General features: G+C 46.9%; 1 protein-coding gene across 1 annotated transcript in view; it reads left to right on the top strand.

The window, feature by feature from the left end:
• The window catches only part of scospondin (subcommissural organ spondin), a 62,946-nt gene extending 39,979 nt beyond the window's left edge, over nt 1–22,967 (top strand). Inside the window, exons 57-83 of the mRNA XM_036945611.1 lie at nt 168–332; nt 771–983; nt 1,226–1,393; nt 1,903–2,037; nt 2,196–2,436; nt 2,538–2,690; nt 2,820–2,866; nt 3,102–3,272; nt 3,554–3,730; nt 4,085–4,240; nt 6,453–6,717; nt 7,029–7,075; nt 9,095–9,331; nt 9,468–9,629; nt 9,759–9,875; nt 10,038–10,176; nt 11,055–11,251; nt 11,495–11,665; nt 11,949–12,076; nt 15,751–15,893; nt 18,018–18,064; nt 18,453–18,617; nt 19,290–19,498; nt 20,549–20,644; nt 21,721–21,781; nt 22,157–22,287; nt 22,809–22,967. Coding sequence (XP_036801506.1) covers nt 168–332; nt 771–983; nt 1,226–1,393; nt 1,903–2,037; nt 2,196–2,436; nt 2,538–2,690; nt 2,820–2,866; nt 3,102–3,272; nt 3,554–3,730; nt 4,085–4,240; nt 6,453–6,717; nt 7,029–7,075; nt 9,095–9,331; nt 9,468–9,629; nt 9,759–9,875; nt 10,038–10,176; nt 11,055–11,251; nt 11,495–11,665; nt 11,949–12,076; nt 15,751–15,893; nt 18,018–18,064; nt 18,453–18,617; nt 19,290–19,498; nt 20,549–20,644; nt 21,721–21,781; nt 22,157–22,287; nt 22,809–22,967 — 4,100 coding nt within the window. The remainder of the gene's footprint in view (nt 1–167; nt 333–770; nt 984–1,225; nt 1,394–1,902; nt 2,038–2,195; nt 2,437–2,537; nt 2,691–2,819; nt 2,867–3,101; nt 3,273–3,553; nt 3,731–4,084; nt 4,241–6,452; nt 6,718–7,028; nt 7,076–9,094; nt 9,332–9,467; nt 9,630–9,758; nt 9,876–10,037; nt 10,177–11,054; nt 11,252–11,494; nt 11,666–11,948; nt 12,077–15,750; nt 15,894–18,017; nt 18,065–18,452; nt 18,618–19,289; nt 19,499–20,548; nt 20,645–21,720; nt 21,782–22,156; nt 22,288–22,808) is intronic.
• Nucleotides 22,968–24,156: the final 1,189 nt, after the last annotated feature.

Here is a 24,156-nt window from a genome sequence, read left to right as displayed (position 1 = left end):
TTTTTTTTCCTCTTTTTTCTCACTTTTGAGGCTCCCCACTCTCTCTCACTTCTTACTTCCCCACTGTACATGTTCTATCTACAGTATGAACTATTGTGTTCTATGAACTTGTTAATTGTACAATAAAGACTTGCTGAGGCTCAGTTGATCTCCCTCCCTCCCTGTAGATGAGGATGCAGGCTTCTCTCAGTGGTCGTCGTGGACCTCCTGCTCTCGGTCGTGTAGCGATTCCCTGACACCGGCACTCAAGTCCCGTCAGAGGCGGTGTGTCAGACCCCCCTGCTCAGGGGACACCCGTCAGGAGAAGGCCTGCAACCTGTCCCAGTGTCCTGGTAATGTCCCCTTTCTTCCCCAACCCCATATCCTAATGTCCAGCTACTGTTCCCTTAGCTCTAATGCAGTAGTCCCATGTGTATTTTCTGTCGGGTTGAATGTGTCCTTTTTCAGTACAGTAGGGAAGTGAAAAAATACAAACATTTTAAGCATGGGTCAGTGGAGGCTGCTGACGGGGAGGACAGTTCATAATAATGGCTGGAAGGGAACGAATGGAATGTCATGTATTTAATACCATTTCACTGATAGCACTCCAGTCTACCATGAGCCCGTTCTCCCCAATTAAGGTGCCACCAACCTCCTGTGGCATAGATGTATAATGTAAACCATGCTGCAGGCCTCAGTGCTCCTTCTTCATCTCCTTCATGTCAGTACTGTCCCTTATTTTGAAATACCCCAGTCCTCACTATCATGTATGTCTGTCTATCTGTTACCAGACGGCGGTGGGGTGTGTGTAGGGGACGACTGCGCCCAGAGGAACTGCACGTGGATGGAGTGGGGCGAGTGGGCGGCGTGCTCGCGCTCCTGCGGCGTGGGTCAGCAGCAGAGGTTACGCACCTTCCTGACCCCCGGGGTCAACGGTTCCTGGTGTGAAGACATACTGGGGGGTAACCTGGAGAATCGCTTCTGTAACATAAAGGCCTGTCGAGGTTGGTGCCCTGACACTGTAATAGACACAGCTACTCTGCATGCTGTTTGCGTTTGGGATTTTGTACTGTCCACTAAATGCCATTCTAAACTAATTTAATCTGATATGAATGTGTGGAAATGAATCACTTCTTAATAGCCACTGATATATCTGAAAACATTTGATAGATAAGCACGGGGTGTAGGGCTGATTTTGTTCCCCAGTGTGGAGGCATAGTTAAAGGACCCTCTCTTTGTGTGTCAGTGGACGGAGGCTGGTCTCGCTGGAGCCCCTGGTCTCTCTGTGACAAGCGCTGTGGGGGCGGGCGCTCCATCCGAACCCGCTCTTGCTTCAGCCCCCCGCCCAAAAATGGCGGGCGCAAGTGTGAGGGAGAGAAGAACCAGGTGAAACCCTGCAACACCAAACCCTGTGGTAAGACCGATATCTCTATCTCTCTCTCTCTGCTCTATCTGCTCTCTCTGCTCTCTTTTTTTCTCTCTCTCTCTCTCTCTCTGCTCTCTCTCTCTCTCTCTCTCTCTCTCTCTCTCCCTCCCTCTCTCTCTCTCTCTCTCTCTGCTCTATCTGCTCTCTCTCCATCTCTCTCTCTCTCTGTGCTCAATCGGCTCACTCTATCTCTCTATCTCTCTCTCTCTCTGCTCTACTCTCTCTCCATCTCTCTCCCTCTGCTCTATCTGCTCTCTCTATCTCTCTCTGCTCTCTCTCCATCTCTCTCTTTGCTCTATTTGCTCTCTCCATCTCTCTCTCTCTGCTCTCTCTGCTCTCTCTCCATCTCTCTCTCTCTGCTCTCTCTCTCTCTTTGTATCTCTCTCTCACCTCAGTCACTGACTAAAAAAATGTGTCCCTTGGATAGAAAAATAGATGGATGGAGAAGTGTTTTTAAACATACTTAACCATGCTGTACTATCATACATGTGTCCCAGATGAGAAGGGTTGCCCAGTGGGTCAGGAGGTTGTGCCCTGTGCCAACGAGTGTCCTCAGCGCTGCTCAGACCTCCAGCAGGGCATCCAGTGCCAGGGCAACACAGAGTGCCAGCCTGGGTGCCGCTGCCCAAAAGGCGAGTGACCGGTCACATTTTCACAGTCAACTATTCTTTCTATCATGAATTGACATGAACTATTATACTGAGCTATATTAAGTACTGTACACAGATCAGATGTCTCCATTGCATGTATAAATCTACTAATAACACTATAAATATGTGTGTTGTTCCAGGTCAGCTGCAGCAGGACGGGGTGTGTGTGCAGGTATGGCAGTGTGACTGTGTGGACTCTTTGGGTCAGAGCTGGGCTGCAGGCAGCTGGCACCAGGTGGACTGCAACAATTGCAGCTGCGCAGACGGACTGCTTTACTGCACCAATCAGAGCTGCCGAGAGGCCAGCTGCACATGGAGCTCCTGGTCTAATTGGGCGCCCTGCAGCACTTCCTGTGGGCGGGGCCAGAGAACCCGCTTCAGGTGAGAAAAGAAGAAAAGAGACACACACAAACACACACATACACACACACATACACAGGATGTCAGATATTGATATTATGTGTGTGTGTGTGTCCTATGAGATCTCTAATACCAGAGCGTGAAGGAGCGGTTTGCCAGTTTGAGGAGGTGCAGCACAAGTCATGTGACCCCGGGCCCTGCCCACCCCTCTGTGTCCATGACAACCAGGAGCTGACTGTGGGAGACACGTGGTTGCAGGGAGAATGTAAACAATGGTGAGGTCGTTGAACTAATATATAGATGATGAAATAGCTCAGTGATATAGTGTTATAGGGGCATTAGTGGTACAGTAGATTTGGTACTGACTTTGAATTTGAACATTTTCTGTGTTTTTTCTCTCTCAGCACATGCACCCCAGAGGGAGACTACTGCCAAGATATTGACTGTCGAGGTGTGTTCAATATGTTCTTATACCTACCTGCACATTTGATGAAGTTGGTGTCATGAATTTGCGTCAATTTGTCATTCTTTGATGGATTGCGAAATCTAATTTGATCAATCAAAAATACACATACAACCATATCACTGCAGAGAGAATGCCTCTCACTTGATAAAAACAATGAATTGCGTTCCAAGTATTGTGATTGGCTGTGTAGCCTGCCAATCACTCCTCTTCTGGTTGACAGTGGATGGTGGTTGGACGCCCTGGTCGGTGTGGTCGGACTGTCCTGTGACGTGTGGGCGGGGCACTCAAATTCGCAGCCGGGCCTGTATCAACCCTCCTCCCCGTAACAACGGGACAGACTGCAGCGGACCGGAGAGAGACGCCCAAGGCTGTCACACACCTCCCTGCGTCGGTAACACAGACTACTGTCGATCAATTACAAACCCAACCCTAACACATTTCTTTAGGCCTTTAATGTAGATCTGACAGAATTGGACCATGTTGATGACACCGTTCAGATTCATTCATAATAAATAACACTCAAAAACTGACCTATTCCATCTGGTTTGCACTCGACACATGTAGAAACTGTAATCTTGCAGGTCTACAGGGACACACCTGTTCCTCTCTCATCCCTCTATCCCTCTTCTTGTTTTCAACTGTTGTTATGAACCACACGTCTCCTGTTTCCAGATGACCTTTGCCCTTGGTCACCATGGTCCCGCTGCTCCCGCAGCTGTGGCGCGGGGGTGGTGTTGCGACGCAGGGTGTGTGTGTGTGAAGGAGAGGGGGAGGGCGCCTGCCCCCCTGAGGTAGAGGCGGAGAGGAACAGAGAGGAGACTCAGCTGTGCTACAAGAGACCCTGTCCAGGTAGCATGACCTCAATAATATCTCCGGCTGTATTCATGTAAACTCTTAGACACCAAGCACATTCTATAATCACATAGTAGAATGGACTGGATACTGCTGTGTACTCTGTTCTGTCTTTTCAGACAATATCTGAAGTCTGTTGGTAGTTATTATTATTATTATTAGAATTAAACCAAAAACTTGATTCACTTAATCTGACCAGGAAAGACTGCTATCCATGCTCCATGCCACATAGTAAACAATTAGGACACAAACCCAAAGAGCCAATCGCAGCCTCTCTTGGCTAAACAATACAGTTTCCAGTAAGGCTATACTTTTCTCCATCTTTGACTTCTTCCCTGTGTGTTTGTCCAGAATGTCCCATGTCAGAGTGGACCGAGTGGTCCGCCTGCTACTGTGTGTCCCAGAGGCAGCAGCGTCACCGCGCACCGCTCTCACCAGCCACCAAGGGACAGCACTGTTCCAGTCTGGACACCCAGAGCAGAACCTGCACACTAGACCACTGTCATGGTGAGGCCACATAATAATGCTTTCAGTGGGTTTTCTCTGTCAAATCAAATGTTATTGGTCACATACACATGGTTAGCAGATGTTAATGCGAGTTTAGTGAAATTCTTGTGCTTCTAGTTCCGACAATGCAGTAATATCTAACAAGTAATCTAACAATTCCCCAACAACTACCTTATACACACAAATCTAAGTGGCATAGGCAAGGTGCAATAGATGGTATGAGGTACAGTATATACATATGAGATGAGTAATGTAAGATATGTTAACATTATTAAACTGGCATTGTTTAAAGTGTCTAGTGATCAATTTATTAACGTGGAGTCTATATGTGGGCAGCAGCCTCTCTGAGTTAGTGATTACTGTTTAGCAGTCTGATGGCCTTGAGATAGAAGCTGTTTTTCAGTCTCTCGACCTCGCCTTCTGGATGGTGGTGGGGTGGACAGGCAGTGGCTCGGGTGGTTGTTGTCCTTGATTATATTTTTGGCCTTCCTGTGACATCGGATGCTGTAGGTGTCTTGGAGGGAAGGTAGTTTGCCTCCGGTAATGCGTTGTGCAGACCACACCACCCTCTGGAGAGCTTTGCAGTTGAAGGCGGTGCAATTGCCGTACCAGGCGGTGATACATCCCGACAGGATGCTCTCGATTGTGCATCTGTAAAAGTGAGTACTAGGCTGAAAAGTACCACCGGCACCCGGTAACCCAAAGGCCCAAGAGAGAGTGGGCAACCCAGAGTCCGATATCCCAAAAAGAGAGTGGGTAATCGGACTAAGGAAGGTGAGTACTAGGCTGAAAAGTACCACCGGCACCCGGTAACCCAAAGGCCCAAGAGAGAGTGGGCAACCCAGAGTCCGATATCCCAAAAAGAGAGTGGGTAATCGGACTAAGGAAGGTGGGTTCCAGGCTGAAAAGTACCACCGGTAACCCAGTGTGGACTTAGGCTCTGGGCGGAAAGCGTCCGGGTGACCAGGTGCACATGGACCTTTTTAGGTGACCAGGTGCACATGGGCCTTTTTAGGTGACCAGGTGCACGACATCCATTTTGGGTGACCAGGTGCACGCGGTTCGTAACAGCGCGGTTATCTGCTTTAATGTCCGAGGAAGGGTGTAAAAGTTTGTCAGGGTTTTAGGTGACAAGCCAAATATCTTTCCTAGGAATGCGAAGCGAGGCGGTCATCTCTGTTGGCGCCGGAAGTAGATCAACCTTGCACTTCATCATCTCATCATCTCTTGTGTTAAATTTGCTAAAGAGGCGCTGTTGCGCTTTCTCCACCACACTGTTTGTGTGGGTGGACCATTTCAGTTTGTCTGTGATGTGTATGAAGGGAAACTTAAAACTTTCCACCTTCTCCACTACTGTACCTTCGATGTGGATAGGGGGGTGCTCCCTCTGCTGTTTCCTGAAGTCCACGATCATCTCCTTTGTTTTGTTGACATTGGGTGAGAGGTTGTTTTCCTGACACCACACTCCGAGTGCCCTCACCTCCTCCCTGTAGGCTGTCTCATTGTTGTTGGTAATCAAGCCCACTACTGTTGTCTCGTCTTCCACGCAGTCATGGGTGAACAGGGAGTACAATAGGGGGCTGAGCACGCACCCTTGTGGGGCTCCAGTGTTGAGGATCAGCAAAGTGGATATGTTGTTTCCACCCTTCACCATCTGGGGGCGGCCCGTCAGAAAGTTCAGGACCCCGGTTGCACAGGGTGGGGTTGAGACCCAGGCCTCCAGCTTAATGATGAGCTTGGAGGGTACTATGGTGTTGAATGCTGAGCTGTAGTCAATGAACAGCATTTTTACATAGGTATTCCTCTTGTCCAGATGGGATAGGGCATTGTGCAGTGTGATGGCGATTGCATCGTCTGTGGACCTGTTGGGGTGGTATGCAAACTGAAGTGGGTCTAGGGTGGCAGGTAAGGTGGAGTTGATATGATCCTTGACTAGTCTCTCAAAGCACTTCATGATGACAGAATTGAGTGCTACGGGGCGGTAGTCATTTAGTTCAGTTATCTTTGCTTTCTTGGGTACAGGAACAATGGTGGCCATCTTGAAGCATGTGGGGACAGCAGACTGGGATAGGGAGAGATTGAATATATCCGCAAACACACCAGCCAGCTGGTCTGCGCATGCTCTGAGGACGCGCATGCTCTCTCTGTGTGTGTGTGTGTGTGTGTGTGTGTGTGTGTGTGTGTGTGTGACATGAGATCTTCTCTCTTCCAGACTCTTGTGAGAAACCGTTCCAGTACTCTGAGTGTGGCTCCCCCTGTGAGAAGCAGTGTGCACTGCAGGGGCAGAAGGCACTGTGTGCGGGGACACAGGAGTGTACCCCTGGCTGCTACTGCCCTCAGGGCTTGCTGCAGCAGAATGGGACCTGTGTGGCCCTAGAGCAGTGTGGCTGTGTACACCTCCAACATCAGGCCTCAGGGAGACCTGTCCCTGTGATTGTGCCACAGGGGACCATGGTCACTATGGACTGCAGCACCTGGTAAGTGACTTAACTCTTTTAACAAGTGAAGGAGAGGCTATACAAACTTTCAATATGGTACCCATAGTATCAGAATAGACACAGATAATAACAAGGAAGCAAAGGCCAAGAGAGAGGAACACTAAGATAGACCATTAAATAGATGTGTATTTTTAAAGCTACATTTTCCCCCTGGGGCCACCGTAGATAGACCCATACACAGAATAATAAGATATAGTCTATATATAATTAAATAGTCTGCATAGTACAATGAGATGGTTTTAGAGGTAAATGTATTATGACTCTCTTTGTATTGTCTGATTCCCTCCCAGCCTCTGTCATAATGGGACGTTGCAGTGTGACATGCGAGAGTGTGAAGGTAAGATATATTGTTGTCCAGGGATTATCAACTAGATTTAGCCGCGTGGTCATTTTTTTCCTTCCTGGATGGCCGTGGGACCGGAACATAATTACAAATCATTTGTAGACTGTAAATTGACCACAAGAAGCCCAAACAGATAAAACATTTGACTAAAACATAACAGTTTTGAACCTTGCTTATATTTATATACAGTCTCTCTATTATGCTTCGGAACCAATTTTCAAATTTAAAATCACTTAAATCATTTACATTTTTAGCTCAGAAAACTTGGGGGGCCAATTAACTTCTCTGGGGTCATTTTGGACGTGAGCGTCCCACCTCGCCAACAGCCAGTGAAATTGCAGGGTGCCAAATTCAAATTGCAGGGGGCCAAATTCAACAAAACAAAACATCTCATACTTAAAATTCCTCAAACATACAAGTTTATACACCATTTTAAAGATAAACTTCTTGTTAATCCAGCCACAGTGTCCGATTTCAAAAATGCTTTGCGGCAAAAGCACCCGATGAGATTATGTTAGATCAGCACCTAGTCACAGAAAACCATACAGCCATTTTCCAAAGAAGGAGAGGTGTCACAAAAGTCAGAAATAGCATTAAAATTAATCACTATCCTTTGATGATCTTCACCAGATGGCACTCCCAGGACTCCATGTTAGACAATCAATGTGTGTTTTGTTAGATAAAGTTAATCTTTATGTCCAAATACCTAATTTGAAATTGGCGCATTATGTTCAGAAATGCATTGTCTCAAACAAACATCCGGTGAAATTGCAGAGAGCCACATCAAATTACAAAAATACTCATCATGAACATTGATGAAAGATACAAGAGTTATGCATAGGATTAAAGATAAACTTCTTGTTAATCCAGCCGCTGTGTCCGATTTCAAAAAGGCTTCACGGCGAAAGCACACCATGCGATTATGTTAGGTCAGCTCCTAGCCACAGAAAACCATACAGCCATTTTCCAACCAAGGAAAGGTGTCACAAAAGTCAGAAATAGCGTTAAAAATTCATCACTTACCTTTGATGATCTTCATCTGATGGCACTCCCAGGTCTCCATGTTAGATAATAAATGTTTGTTTTGTTCGATATAGTTCATCTTTATGTCCAAATACCTCCATTTTGTTTGTGCGTTTAGTCCAGTAATCCAAATGCCTCAAGCGCGGGCACAAAGTCCAGACGAAAAGTGAAAAAAGTTCCATAAAAGTTTGTAGAAACATGTCAAACAATGTATATAATAAATCTTTAGGATGTTTTTATCATAAATCTTCAATAATGTTCCTACCGGACAATTCCGTTGTCATTAGAAAGGAAAGAGAATGAGCATCACGCACACGTCCACGGCGAAACTAAAGGCTTTCAGCCTGACCACTTGTTGAAACAGCTCTTATTCGATCCCCTTTCACAATACAATCCTGAAACAACTTCTAAAGACTGTTGACATCTACTGGAAGCCTTAGGAAGTGCAATCTGACCCCATAGACACAGGATTTTGGATAGGCAATCACTTAAAAAAACTACAAACCTCAGATTTCCCACTTCCTGGTTTGATTCTTTTCAGGTTTTTGCCTGCCATATGAGTTATGTTATACTCACAGACATTATTTTAACAGTTTTGGAAACTTAAGAGTGTTTTCTATGTAATTAGATGCATATCCTAGCTTCTGGGCCTGAGTAACAGGCAATTTACTCCGGTCACGCTTTTCATCCAAACTTCCCAATGCTGCCCCCTATCCCAATAAAGTTAAAACCACTTACTGGCCAAATTCAGGCCGTGAGCCTCCAGTTGGGGAAATCCTGCTGTAGTACATTCATTTCCTGGATTTAGAGAGAGTACTTTTTATGGATCTTAGAACAGTTTGAGTTTGACATAAATTGACTTTAGACCAACACTAAGCTTCATCCCTCTCCTACATCTCTCTACCTTACTCTTCCCCTCCCACCCTCTCTATTTATGTACCCCTCTAAACCCCCCGCCCACCCCTCTCTTTCCTACCCTCCCACCTTCAGTCATTCTCAGTGAGTGGTCAGAGTGGACCCCCTGCTCTCCGTGTGTGCCCGCCTCCTCCCTGCAGTCCTCCTCCTCTCCACAGGGTGGCGCTGCAGCCCTGGTGTCTGTCCAGCGGCGCTACCGAGCATGTCTGGACCTGGACTCAGGCCAGCCAGTCTCAGGGGAGGAAGAGGGTGCACAGTGTACCGGGGAGCTGGAGGAGGAGAGGCTCTGCCCAGACCCCAATGCATGCAGAGGTGGGTGGTACTGTACACTAAGAATACACTACACTCAGTCAGTACTAAACAACTGGCATGACTCTTGACACTCTGCAGTATGATGATGATGATGACGATGATTACGATGTTCGTGCTGATGTCATTTCCTGCCCAGACCTGTGCCAGTGGAGTGTGTGGAGTGTATGGAGTGTGTGTCAGGAGCCGTGCAGCGGTGGGGTCAGACAGCGCCACAGACAGCCCCAGGCCTACCCTCCAGGACCCCAGTGTCAAAAACAGCAGACCCAGACCAAGAGCTGCAACACTGGCCTCTGTCCAGGTACACTTTAACCCTTTACTGGACATTTTAACTGGTTAACAATGTTCCTATACTGTATGTGCCTAAAATGTCTTACAATGTGGTCTCCAAGGAGAGAGTATTGATTGACTCCTTTCTTGTGTGATCTAGGCGAGCGCTGTGAGGACAGGGGGCGGGTCTACCAGGCGTCTTGTGCCAATCAGTGTCCCCGGAGCTGCACTGACCTCTGGGAGCATGTGCAGTGTCTGCAGGGAGTCTGTCACCCAGGTAATGGACCTATGACCTCATGTCACTGTGTCCCTTATATCAGTGTGACATACTGGCATACTTTGTGACTTTCAGTGTGCTACCCTAACAAGAAGAGGATATCCATCTGAACCTCTTTCTTTCTCCATTTTTATCTTCCCGGTTGTTCTCTCTCTCTCCTAGGGTGTCGGTGCCCAGAGGGCTGGCTGCTGCAAGGCGGGGACTGTGTTGAGGTGACGGAGTGTCGCTGTGGGGTTCCCATGGGCAACGGCACCCTGGAGATCAGCCCTGCTGAGAACGTCACACTGGACTGCAACACCTGGTGAGAAACCTGGTTAGGAACCTGGAGGATCTGGACTGCAACACCTGGTTAGGAACCTGGTTAAGAACCTGGTTAGGAACCTGGTTAGGAACCTGTAGTAGCCTCATATCCAACAGCCTCAAAATGATCAACACTAGAAATATCATTATTATAGGCCAAATCTTAATTTATGTGTAACTTTTTTTGTACGTATCTCCCACTGCCAACATCAGAGACAACACCTATTGTTTTAGTCTACCTTAATAGTCTATTGACGCACAGGTGCATCAATCTAAGTCACATAATGCAAAAATATCCCTATCAAAATCTGTCAGTTTAAGCTAGAGATATCTAGTTTGTTTTGCATGGGCTGCGTCTCAATCCACCGCGTCCGCCTGTGTTAGCCTTCCGCATCTGTGGTGGAAAGTGGCCAAGCTACATCGTGTTTGTCAGACCATGAGACATCCTGAAAATCGTTCTTCTCACAAAAACGTCTCTCGCATCCGAACGGTTTGGCCTAATATGACCACTCTGTGGAAAGACGAGACTCTCACAAAAACACAGATGTTCTCTGTTTTGCTCTACGACCCCCACAAGGGTCACGGAACTCGTCTGAAGTTAACCTGGTACCAGTTCAAAAAATATATGGAGGTATGGAGGTAGTTTTGTGCCAACAAAACAAAAGGGGTTAAATCTGTGTCCAAAAGACTAAAATATTTCCTGAGCTTTCAAATATCTCTTTTATAGACACTTCAAAATCAAATAGCTATATGATCCATGGTGTGAACATTTTAAAACAGTTCCATATGCTAGCTTAGTAGAACCCCCGCCAAAAGGCTTAGACTTTTAGAGGTTAATTAACAATCTATCCATCTCTACTCTGTCCCTGTGTGCTCCAGTGTGTGTGAGAATGGCACCCTGGTCTGCACTGACCTGCTGTGTCCCGTCTACGGCCCCTGGGGACAGTGGAGCGCCTGCTCAGAGTCCTGTGGGACGGGACAGAGGATGAGGATACGTCCCTGCAATGACACAGAAGGAGGGCCACCCTGTGCTGAGACGGTCCACACTGAAACATGTGTGCTGCCCCCTTGTCCAGGTCAGTGACATACAACACATGATACCAAATAATATGACTGGTCCCACACAGATGACCTGAAGATGGTCAACATTTAAACAAGTTGGAGTTGATCTGTTTGTTAGTTGAATAAATTACCATTCTCTCTCTCTCTCTCTCTCTCTCTCTCTCTCTCTCTCTCTTTCTCTCTCTCGCTCTTTCTCTCTCTCTCTTTCTCTCTCTCTCTTTCTTTCTTTCTTTTTTTTCTTTTCTTTTTTTTTCCAGCTGGGTGTGTGTTGAGTGAGTGGTCGTCTTGGAGTGAGTGCAGCGCCTCGTGTGGTGGAGGGGTGTCAGTGCGTATCAAGACCGTCTTACAGGAGCCCCAGCCCGGGGGACAGGAGTGTCCTACTCCCTTAGAACAACATACTGCCTGTCAAACCAACAGCTGTCTACCAGGTAACACACACAACACCAGGTAACACACACAACACCAGGTAACACACGACACCAGGTAACACACACGACACCAGGTAAAACAGATGACACCAGGTAACACAAAAAGTTGAAGTTGAAGTTGAAGTTGAGCATGCTTTTATTTTTTAACTATACAGGTGGAAAGTAGAGACATATATCATCATACATACCTGGTACACTTAATAACTTACTATTAACATATTGAAGAACTGAACTGAAGCGTACTGGTCCTGTGTATTGACATGAAACATGTGTCCCTGTGCAGAGTGTACATCCAGCCAGGTGTTCAGCCAGTGTGCTGGCTCCTGCCCCTACAGCTGTGAGGACCTCTGGCCAGAGAACCAGTGTGTATCTGGACCCTGTATCCCTGGATGCACCTGTCCCCCAGGCATGGTCAGTACACTCAGATATGGTCAGTACACTCAGGCATGGTCAGTACACACAGGCATGGTCAGTACGTTCAGGCATGGTCAGTACACTCAGGCATGGTCAGTACACTCAAGCATGGTCAGTACACTCAGGCATGGTCAGTACACTCAAGCATGGTCAGTACACTCAGGCATGGTCAGTACACTCAGGCATGGTTAGTACACTCAGGCATGGTCAGTACGCACAGGCATGGTCAGTACACTCAGGCATGGTCAGTACACTCAGGCATGGTCAGTACACTCAGGCATGGTTAGTACACTCAGACATGGTCAGTACACTCAGGCATGGTTAGTACACTCAGGCATGGTCAGTACACTCAGGCATGGTCAGTACACTCAGGCATGGTCAGTACACTCAGACATGGTCAGTACACTCAGGCATGGTCAGTACACTCAGGCATGGTCAGTACACTCAGGCATGGTCAGTACACTCAGGCATGGTCAGTACACTCAAGCATGGTCAGTACACTCAGGCATGGTCAGTACACTCAGGCATGGTCAGTACACTCAGGCATGGTCAGTACACTCAGGCATGGTTAGTACACTCAGGCATGGTTAGTACACTCAGGCATGGTTAGTACACTCAGGCATGGTCAGTACACTCAAGCATGGTCAGTACACTCAGGCATGGTCAGTACACTCAAGCATGGTCAGTACACTCAGGCATGGTCAGTACACTCAGGCATGGTTAGTACACTCAGGCATGGTCAGTACGCACAGGCATGGTTAGTACACTCAGGCATGGTCAGTACACTCAGGCATGGTCAGTACACTCAGGCATGGTTAGTACACTCAGACATGGTCAGTACACTCAGGCATGGTTAGTACACTCAGGCATGGTCAGTACACTCAGGCATGGTCAGTACACTCAGGCATGGTCAGTACACTCAGACATGGTCAGTACACTCAGGCATGGTCAGTACACTCAGGCATGGTCAGTACACTCAGGCATGGTCAGTACACTCAGGCATGGTCAGTACACTCAGGCATGGTCAGTACACTCAGGCATGGTTAGTACACTCAGGCATGGTTAGTACACTCAGGCATGGTCAGTACACTCAGGCATGGTCAGTACACTCAGGCATGGTTAGTACACTCAGGCATGGTTAGTACACTCAGGCATGGTCAGTACACTCAGGCATGGTTAGTACACTCAGACATGGTCAGTACACTCAGACATGGTCAGTACACTCAGGCATGGTTAGTACACTCAGGCATGGTTAGTACACTCAGGCATGGTCAGTACACTCAGGCATGGTTAGTACACTCAGGCATGGTCAGGACACTCAGGCATGGTCAGTACACTCAGGCATGGTCAGTACACTCAGGCATGGTCAGTACGCTCAGGCATGGTCAGTACACTCAGGCATGGTTTGTACACTCAGGCATGGTTAGTACACTCAGACATGGTCAGTACACTCAGACATGGTCAGTACACTCAGGCATGGTTAGTACACTCAGGCATGGTTAGTACACTCAGGCATGGTCAGTAAACTCAGGCATGGTTAGTAAACTCAGGCATGGTCAGGACACTCAGGCATGGTCAGTACACTCAGGCATGGTCAGTACACTCAGGCATGGTCAGTACACTCAGGCATGGTCAGTACACTCAGGCATGGTTTGTACACTCAGGCATGGTCAGTACACTCAGGCATGGTCAGTACACTCAGGCATGGTCAGTACACTCAGGCATGGTCAGTACGCTGAGGCATGGTCAGTACGCTCAGGCATGGTCAGTACACTCAGATATGGTTAGTACACTCAGGCATGGTCAGTACACTCAGACATGGTCAGTACACTCAGGCATGGTTAGTACACTCAGGCATGGTCAGTACACTCAGGCATGGTCAGTACACTCAGGCATGGTCAGTACACTCAGGCATGGTCAGTACACTCAAGCATGGTCAGTACACTCAGGCATGGTCAGTACACTCAGGCATGGTCAGTACACTCAGGCATGGTCAGTACACTCAGGCATGGTTAGTACACTCAGGCATGGTTAGTACACTCAGGCATGGTTAGTACACTCAGGCATGGTCAGTACACTCAGGCATGGTCAGTACACTCAGGCATGGTTAGTACACTCAGGCATGGTTAGTACACTCAGGCATGGTCAGTACACTCAGGCATGGTTAGTACACTCAGACATGGTCAGTACACTCAGACATGGTCAGTACACTCAGGCATGGTTAGTACACTCAGGCATGGTTAGTACACTCAGGCATGGTCAGTACACTCAGGCATGGTTAGTACACTCAGGCATGGTCAGGACACTCAGGCATGGTCAGTACACTCAGGCATGGTCAGTACACTCAGGCATGGTCAGTACACTCAGGCATGGTCAGTACACTCAGGCATGGTTAGTACACTCAGGCATGGTCAGTACACTCAGACATGGTCAGTACACTCAGGCATGGTCAGTACACTCAGGCATGGTCAGTACACTCAGACATGGTCAGTACACTCAGGCATGGTTAGTACACTCAGGCATGGTCAGGACACTCAGGCATGGTCAGTACACTCAGGCATGGTTAGTACACTCAGGCATGGTTAGTACACTCAGGCATGGTTAGTACACTCAGGCATGGTTAGTACACTCAGACATGGTCAGTACACTCAGGCATGGTTAGTACACTCAGGCATGGTCAGTACACTCAGGCATGGTCAGTACACTCAGGCATGGTTAGTACACTCAGGCATGGTTAGTACACTCAGGCATGGTTAGTACACTCAGGCATGGTCAGTACACTCAGGCATGGTCAGTACACTCAGGCATGGTCAGTACACTCAGGCATGGTTAGTACACTCAGACATGGTCAGTACACTCAGACATGGTCAGTACACTCAGACATGGTCAGTACACTCAGGCATGGTTAGTACACTCAGGCATGGTTAGTACACTCAGGCATGGTCAGTACACTCAGGCGTGGTCAGTACACTCAGACATGGTCAGTACACTCAGATATGGTTAGTACACTCAGGCATGGTCAGTACACTCAGACATGGTCAGTACACTCAGGCATGGTCAGTACACTCAGGCATGGTCAGTACACTCAGACATGGTCAGTACACTCAGGCATGGTCAGTACACTCAGACATGGTTAGTACACTCAGGCATGGTCAGGACACTCAGGCATGGTCAGTACACTCAGGCATGGTCAGTACACTCAGGCATGGTTAGTACACTCAGGCATGGTCAGTACACTCAGGCATGGTCAGTACACTCAGGCATGGTTAGTACACTCAGGCATAGTCAGGACACTCAGGCATGGTCAGTACACTCAGGCATGGTCAGTACACTCAGACATGGTCAGTACACTCAGACATGGTTAGTACACTCAGGCATGGTCATGACACTGAGACATGGTCAGTACACTCAGACATGGTCAGTACACTCAGGCATGGTCAGTACACTCAGGCATGGTCAGTACACTCAGGCATGGTCAGTACACTCAGGCATGGTCAGGACACTCAGACATGGTCAGACGGTGACAGTCTGCTTATTGCTGAGTAAGGCACATTTCAATACAATGAGAAAATATGTTATGTAGTTACCAGGTCAAGAGATGGTAAAGGACACTAATCTAATCTAACCACCACGCATCATCTATGTGTCACCTGATCGTCTTCCTTGAGCAGGTGCTGTACAACGGATCATGTGTCCCTCATGATGCATGTCCCTGTTCTCCGCACTCCCTCACGGGGACACTGAACATGACCCTGGATGAGCCCGAAGGAGAGGTGGCCTCTGGGACGGTCTTACAACACCAGTGCAACACATGGTAGTCAGCACCTCATTATTATTACTCATTATTACAGTTACTTACTAAAGCATGTAGTATATCTTCAAAACGGTTGTAAAGATATGCAATCCAATTCCATGATTGGTAGATTTGATTGGGGATATGTAGCTAGCCTATTACATGTGTTAAGAAGACATAGCGGTTGATTGACAGATATACAGTTGAAGTCGGAAGTTTACACACACCTTAGCCAATTACATTTAAACTCAGTTTTTCACAATTCCTGACATTTCATCCTAGTAAAAATGACCTGTTTTAGGTCAGTTAGGATCACCACTTTATTTTAAGAATGTGAAATGTCAGAATAGTAGTAGAGAGATTGATTTAGTTCAGCTTTTATTTCTTTCATCACATTCCCAGTGGGTCAGAAGTGTACATACACTCAATTAGTATTTGATAGCATTGCCTTTAATTTGTTAAACTTGGATCAAACATTTTGGGTAGCCTTCCACAAGCTTCCCACAATAAGTTGGGTGGATTTTGTCCCATTCCTCCTGACAGAGCTGGTGGAACTGAGTCAGGTTTGTAGGCCTCCTTGCACACACAAGCTTTTCAGTATTTTCTATAGAATTGAGGTCAGGGCTTTGTGATGGCCACTCCAGTACCTTGCCTTTGTTGTCTTTAAGCCATTTTGCCACAACTTTGGAAGGATGCTTGGGGTCATTGTACTGATAGACCCATTTGCACACAAGCTTCAACTTCCTGACTGATGTATTGAGATTTTGCTTCAATATATCCACAGAATTTTCGTCCCTCATGATGCCATCTATTTTGAGAAGTGCACCAGTCCCTCCTGCAGCAAAGCACCCCCACAACATGATGCTGCCACCCCCGTGCTTCACGGTTGGGATGGTGTTGGGATGGTGTTCTTCGGCTTGCAAGCATCCCCCTTTTTCCTTCGAACGTTATGCTGGTCATTATGGCCAAACAGTTGTATTTTTGTTTCATCAGACCAGAGGACATTTCTCCAAAAAGTATGATATTTGTCTCCATGTGCAGTTGCAAACAGTAGTCTGGCTTTTTTATGGCGGTTTTGGAGCAGGGGCTTCTTCCTTGCTGAGCGGCCTTTCAGGTTATGTCAATATAGGACTCATTTTACTGTGAATATTGATACTTTTGTACCTGTTTGTACCTCCAGCATCTTCACAAGGTCCTTTGCTGTTGTTCTGGGATTGATTTGCACCAAAGTACGTTCATCTCTAGGAGACAGAACGCGTCTCCTTCCTGAGTGGTATGACAGCTGCGTGGTCCCATGGTGTTTATACTTGCGTACTATTGTTTGTACAGATGAACGTGGTACCTTCAGACGTTTGGAAATTGCTCCCAAGGATGAACCAGACTTGTGGAGGTCTACAATTGTTTTCTGAAGTTTTGGCGGATATCTTTTCATTTTCCCATGATGTCAAGCAAGGAGGCACTGAGTTTGAAGGCCTTGAAATACATCCACATGTACACCTCCATTTGACTCAGATGTTGTCAATTAGCCTACCAGAAGCTTCTAAAGCCATTACATAATTTTCTGGAATTTTCCAAGCTGTTTAATGGCACAGTCAAATTAGTGTATGTAAACTTCTGACCCACTGGAATTGTGATGCAGTGAAATTACCTGTCTGTAAACAATTGTTGGAAAAATTACTTGTCATGCACAAAGTAGATGTCCTAACCAACTTGCCAAAACTATAGTTTGTTGACAAGACATTTGTGTAGTGGTTGAAAAATGAGTTTAAATGACTCCAACCTTAGTGTATGTAAACTTCCGACTTCAACTGTACAGTACCTAGACCTGAAATACTGTACAGTATTGCACATCTTTGGAATGTAACTGATCGTCTTGGCACCCAAAACCAGATCTTGCGTACGTGCTGGCCAGCTACATTTATGTACAGTATTTATGTCTGTCACATGAGACTATGTAATGGAGAGACTGTCAGATTCAGACATGAGTTAAGTAATTTCATCTTTCAGCCCAGGGTTTTGATACACAGCTTAAAGACTGAGGGACTGAGAGGCATGATTGTTTGATTAACTGCCTCTTTGAGTTTCTCATCTTTGGATTCTAATGTGTCAGGTATTTATCAATCCCTTTCTCCCTCTCTTCCTAAGTGTTTGTCAAGGAGGAGTATTCAATTGTACTGAGGACCCATGCAATGGTGAGTGTAGCTCTTCAACCATGTTTAAGTAGCTGTGTATAGTGTTGACCTGATACAGAAGCCAGTGCATGTAGGAAACTAGAAATCTGCTCTGCCAGCAAGTGCCAGCATGTGGCATATGATAACTCTGTAGTTTCCCACTGTAGCAAAACTATCAAATTAAATTATATGTCCCCTACTAGACTATCAACTACCGACTATCACCAAAGGATTTCAGTGCCCGAATCCCTCTGTGAAATTAAACTCTTTTATAATGGACAGTATGTGTCAGACCAAACATATCTTTCCCTCCTCTTGCTTTCTTTCTCGCACACTTTCTCTTCCTTTATGCCTCTCTCTGCCTCCATCACTCCTTCACATGCTTCTCTTCCTCCATGCATGTCTCCAGTGGACTGTGAGTGGGGTAGTTGGTCAGAGTGGAGTCAGTGCTCAGTGAGCTGTGGTTCTGGCCAGCGGAACTCCAGGCGGACCGTCTTCCAGCCTCAGCAATACGAGGGGGCAGACTGTGAGGGCCCGGCCCAGCGTACGGCACTATGCAGGGCCCCTGATTGTGGTGAGTGTCTGAGGTCTAGTATGTAGGCCCTAAGTGAGAGACTGGGGCTGCATTTCATTCTAGGGCAGTGTTTTCCAACCCAGTCCTCTGGGACCCCTATTCGTTGCGCATAAAAGTAACTGCCAAAATAAAGGAAACCCCAACATAAAGTGTCTTAATAGGGGGTTGGGCCACCACGGGCCGCCAGAACAGCTTCAATAAGCCTTGACATAGATTCAGCAAGTGTCTGGAACTCTCCTATAAGTGTTCAATTGGGTTGAGATCTGGTGACTGAGACACACACACACTTTAACCCCCCTATTCTCCTTTCAGACTCCTCTTTCAAAGTCACTGAGATCCTTCTAGCCATGGTAGCCAGAATAATGGGCAACGAGGCATTTTTAGACATGACCCTAAGCATGATGGGATGTTAATTTATTAACTCAGGAACCACACCCGTGTGAAAGCCCCTGCTTTCAATATACGTTGTATCCCTCATTTACTGAAGTGTTTTCTTTCTTTTGGCAGTTACATGTATTTGTTCTAATGCAGCACAAACACCACTTGATGTTAAGTTGATTTGTTGAATCAGGTGAGTAGGAGCTATAATTAAACAATGTCACTGTCTCCCCCTCTCCTATTTCTTGTTCTTCCTACAACTCTCACTACTTACCCCTGCCCCTCCCCCTGTAGCCTGTCCTGATGGAGAGAGATGGAGGAAGAGTGTATCGGAGGCTCTGTCTGTGTGTGAGAGGAGCTGTGTAGAGATCTACCTGACCTCCCCACTCAACTGCAGCGCCACCGAGGGGTGTATGTGTAAGGAGGGGCTCTACCGAAACGCAGAGGGCCTGTGTGTGATCCCCGCACTCTGCCCGTGTGAGGACCAGGGGGTGCTGAGAGAGGTACACACACAGACAAACAAACAAACTAGTATGTCTATGTACACTTACATACACCCACAAAGTTACATCAAAGAGTACAATTATATGCACCTATGCACATAAACAAACACCAGACACCAGACACACACACTAGACACACACACACACACCAGAAACACACACACACACACACACACACACACACACACACACACACACACACACACACACACACACCAGACACACACAACTAAAGGGCCCAACATAAACTCCTATCCCTCCTACACTGCAGATTGTACCTCATTGTCTTTCCTCCGTTGGACTCTCATTCGCATCCTTCCATTCCATGTCTGTTTACCTGCACTCCTTTCAATGCCTTTGTGTGTTCATACATAAAGGAGGGCTAAGTAACGATGATGGATTGTGTGAGTTGTGTGTGTGTGTGTGTGTGTGTGTGGAGGGATGAGTAACGATGACGGACATGTCCCATGGGCCACATTAAAGTACAATGGCCCACTATCAATAACGCAGGGAACTGTTGAAAGCTATTATAGTGCTACAGAAATTAACCACCTCTTTAAAGACGCATAATAGGAATATTTAATGAGAATATATTATAGGAAGGATTAATCATGTGATGACAGGGGGTCGGTTTCTCCTCTTCCTCTTTAGTTGTCGTGAATAATGTCCATGAAGATCTTGTAGAGCTCTAGAAGTGTCTTCTCTTGTCCTTATAGTCCCAGAAACTCTCTTGGAGTGTGCCTCAAATGGCACCCTATTCCCTATGTCGTGTAGTCCTCATATGGCTCTGGTATAAAGTAGTGCACTATATAGAGAATAGGGATGCATTATAGACCTCAGGTTTCTCTGCTACAGTACAGTAGACCTGGGTTATAAGCAGCCACCTCAATCATTAGTGGCAATAGCACTGTAATAGCCACTGCAAATGCAGTATATTTATTGTCTGTGTGTGTGTGCTTGTGCATGCGTGTGCGTGCATGCATGCATGCTTTAATGCGTGTGTGTGTGTTTGTGTGTGTGCGTGCGTGCATATGTGTATGTGTCTCACAGGCTAGCTCTGAATGGGAGGAGGGCTGCTTGGTGTGCCGCTGTGTGAACGGGCAGAAGTGGTGCCAATCAGGATGCCCACTGCTGCAGTGTGAAGAGGTGAGAGATAAGAAACAGCACTTTCACGGACATCTCAGTTATTCTTACAGCTGGAGAAATTCACAGAAAACGCCAGAAGGTTTGGGGGGTTGTGTGAGTTACAGCCCAGAGCTAAATCGATATGAAAGTACTTAAACAAAGTAGTCAATATTTTTCCCTTTCTCAGTTGACTGTTCTCATGCCCTTTAAATAACTGGGTTCACCCTCACCTCCAGATTAAGAGGCTATCGCTAGTTGGCTATCAATAGATACCTCTCCTTGAAATAACTGGTTTCACCCACCATTTTGCCCCCTCCCTTTTTTAAGTAGCTACAAAAATAACACTTACCTCCCCTTTGTTTCAATATTTTTGTTGGAGTTTTTCTTATTTTTTTGTGCAAGACAAAGCGTAACATGCCACCTGGTGGCAGACAAGGCACATAACATCTATGAACAACAAATTCAAACAATAAAAGATTAAACAATACTAACAAACAATTCACAAAAGCACAAAGGGCAATAATAGTGATATTGTCAGTTTGCCCCTTTACGACACCGGCAAAGTTGTGATGTGAGCTTGGGCAAGGAAAATTGAACAAAATGGGTGCATCTATCGGACCTGCATCTACCCTCTACATTTTGGGACTATATCAATGGACTAATGAAACAAGTACCAAAAGATTTTGGGTGGAGTTTTCCTTTAAATAACTGGGGATCACACTTACCTCCACTTTAAATAACCAAGGCTCCCACTTACCTCCCCTTTAAGTGGCAGAGCTCAAGTTCAGCCTCCCTGGGGCCGGGGCAGGCCTGGAGCAGTGCATTGTGGGGGGCGTGGTGATGCACTTGCTCCTGTCAGCAGACCTCTCCTGGAAGATGATGATTTATTCCTGGAACAGCTTTATTCTATTCTCAGAGCGAGACATGATGGGGACTCAATTAGTAAGCTAAGACAGTGACAAGTCTTTTCTCCTTTTCCTACCCTCTTGTCTGCCCTTGGCCCTCTCCTCTCCTCCCATCCCCTTTCGTCCTCTCCTTTCCTCCCATCCATTCTCTTCTCCCCTCTCCTCTCCTCCTCTCCTATCCTCTTATATCAGGGGGAAGTGAAAGTGGAGGAACCAGGCAGCTGCTGCCCAGTTTGCAGGAAGGAGTTCCCTGGTAAGAGTTAAACATAAACAATGCTTAGTCCTTCTCTTCCTGTATTTATACAAATATTTAGTGTGAAACATAGTGCTTTAGGTCCTAAATTGTCCACAAGGCATGTACAATAAGACAGCATTTATGTCTTTCAATGTTGTATAATGGCACAGTTGGTGAGGGGGCATTGAAAGTCAATGTGCCTTTGGAGCTCTCTCTCTCTCTCTCTCTCTAGAGCTCGCTCTCTCATTCATTAACTCAAAACAAAACCCTCTTTTATTTTCTCAACTCCCCATGCTGCCCCCATCATTATCCTCTTCCTCCACCGCTCCTCTTAATCTCTCTCTCTCCTTTTATCTCCCTGCCCTGTCCTATTTCCTCCTCTCATCTTACCAGGGGAGCCCGTAGCGGAGTGTCGCCGTTACACGGAGGTCAGGAACATCACTAAGGGAGACTGTCGTCTTGACAACGTGGAAGTCAGCTACTGTAGAGGGCGCTGTTTGTCCAAAATTGACGTCATTTTGGAGGTTTGCTGATGTCGCCGGCTTTCACCCACTCTTATGCACTGGGCTGGGATGCAGTGTTGCAGACAGAAATGTAATATGTAGAGTGGACCTGATTCCCTATCCTGTAAGACAGAGAAGAACCATGTATATTCTTCAATACATTTCTATGGGAATTTTCTGTAATGTTGCAATAGTCCCCATTTGTGTGTTTTTCTTAACCAGTTGAATGTAGAGGTATTGCCACTTCATCCAGAACAGAGAGATCCTAGACCAATCATCCCAGTGATTTTTTGTTTTACTCTTAAACTCCCGTGGTAGAAAAATAATGTAATGGCATCACTGTGAAAATGTGAGCAAGTAAAAACAAACATGATCTCTGCGAAATGTTTCACTACCTTCCGTTACCATGGTAGCGAAAATAGCTGTTGATTGGTGTCAGTTTCAGAATCGAACTCCCACCTCTCTCACGCGTGCGCACCCTTCCTTTCTCTACCTCTCTGTCCCTCTCTTTCTCCTCCTTTTTCCCTCCTTCCCTCTCTCAGGAGCCTTACCTCCAGTCGCTGTGTGACTGCTGCAGCTACCGGTTGGACCCTGAGAGCCCCGTGCGCTTCCTTAGCCTCCTGTGCGACAGTGGGGAGAGTGAGCCCGTCGTCCTGCCTGTCATACACAGCTGTGAGTGCACCAGCTGCCAAGGTGGGTAGAGTACACTCTGACGCAAACATTGACCCCTGCTTATCACCTCATCAGTAGCCTCTTTAAACCTCCCCCACACCGACAGACAAATGCATAGCCTACAGTACATGACCAGACACGCACAGACACACAAGCTGATGTGCACACACAAACGAACATACATGTGCAAACAAACACACGCTCACTCACACACACACACATACACACACACATACACACACACGCACACACACACACACACACACACACACACACAAACAGCCCTCCACACACACACTCTCTCCCACCCACCCACTTCCTGCCAGCGCCCATGCTGTTAGTCATGCTGTCTATCAGTCCATCACGCCCAACCGTCATGGCCACTCTCTCTGTCACTCACACCCAGTTGCAGTCCCACTGTCCCTCGCTGTCTCTTCCGCTCTTTGTTATTCTCTGTTAATGCACTTTAAACGCCATGATGACTGCATCCCCACGCTGAACGTACTGTATGTTTACGTTTCCCAACATGCATAATTCAATCAGGACCCCAGTTACAACAACCAAATATTGTAGTAATCCATAATCAACCTGGCTGATTGCATTAGCTAATTTGATATTTATATCACAAGGCAATTTACAGCGCTCAGATTCTTCAATAATATAGTTGGGATGGCATTGCCTGCTGACAGATTTTTTTATTGGGCAATTCCATGTTTAACATGTGTAATAAAATAATGTATATAATACATTCTCAGTGAAGACTACATTTCACCCTACCCCTTTTTCTCCCCAATTTCATGGTATCCAATTGGTAGTTACAGTCTTGTTCCATCGCTGCAACTCCCGTACAGACTCGGGAGAGGCGAAGGTCGAGAGCCATGCGTCCTCCGAAACCCGACCCTGCCAAGCCACACCGCTTCTTGACACACTGCTGTCTGAACCCGGAAGCCAGCCGCACCAATGTGTCGGAGGAAACACTGTGTCAGCGTGCATGCGCCAGGCCCGCCATAATAGTCGCTAGAGCTAGATGGGACAAGGATATCCCGGCCGGCCAAACCCTCCCCTAACCTAGATGATGCTGGGCCAATTGTGTGTCGCCTCATGGGTCTCCCTGTTGCAGCCGGCTGCGACACAACCCGGGATCGAACCCGGAACTGTAGTGAAGCCACAAGCACTGCGATGCAGTGCTTTACATGCTGACTACACTGCATCGCGCGC

The sequence above is a fragment of the Oncorhynchus mykiss genome, chromosome 15 (genome assembly GCF_013265735.2).
Source record: "Oncorhynchus mykiss isolate Arlee chromosome 15, USDA_OmykA_1.1, whole genome shotgun sequence".
NCBI lineage: Eukaryota > Metazoa > Chordata > Actinopteri > Salmoniformes > Salmonidae > Oncorhynchus > Oncorhynchus mykiss.
This window is presented reverse-complemented; position numbering and strand designations above follow the sequence as displayed.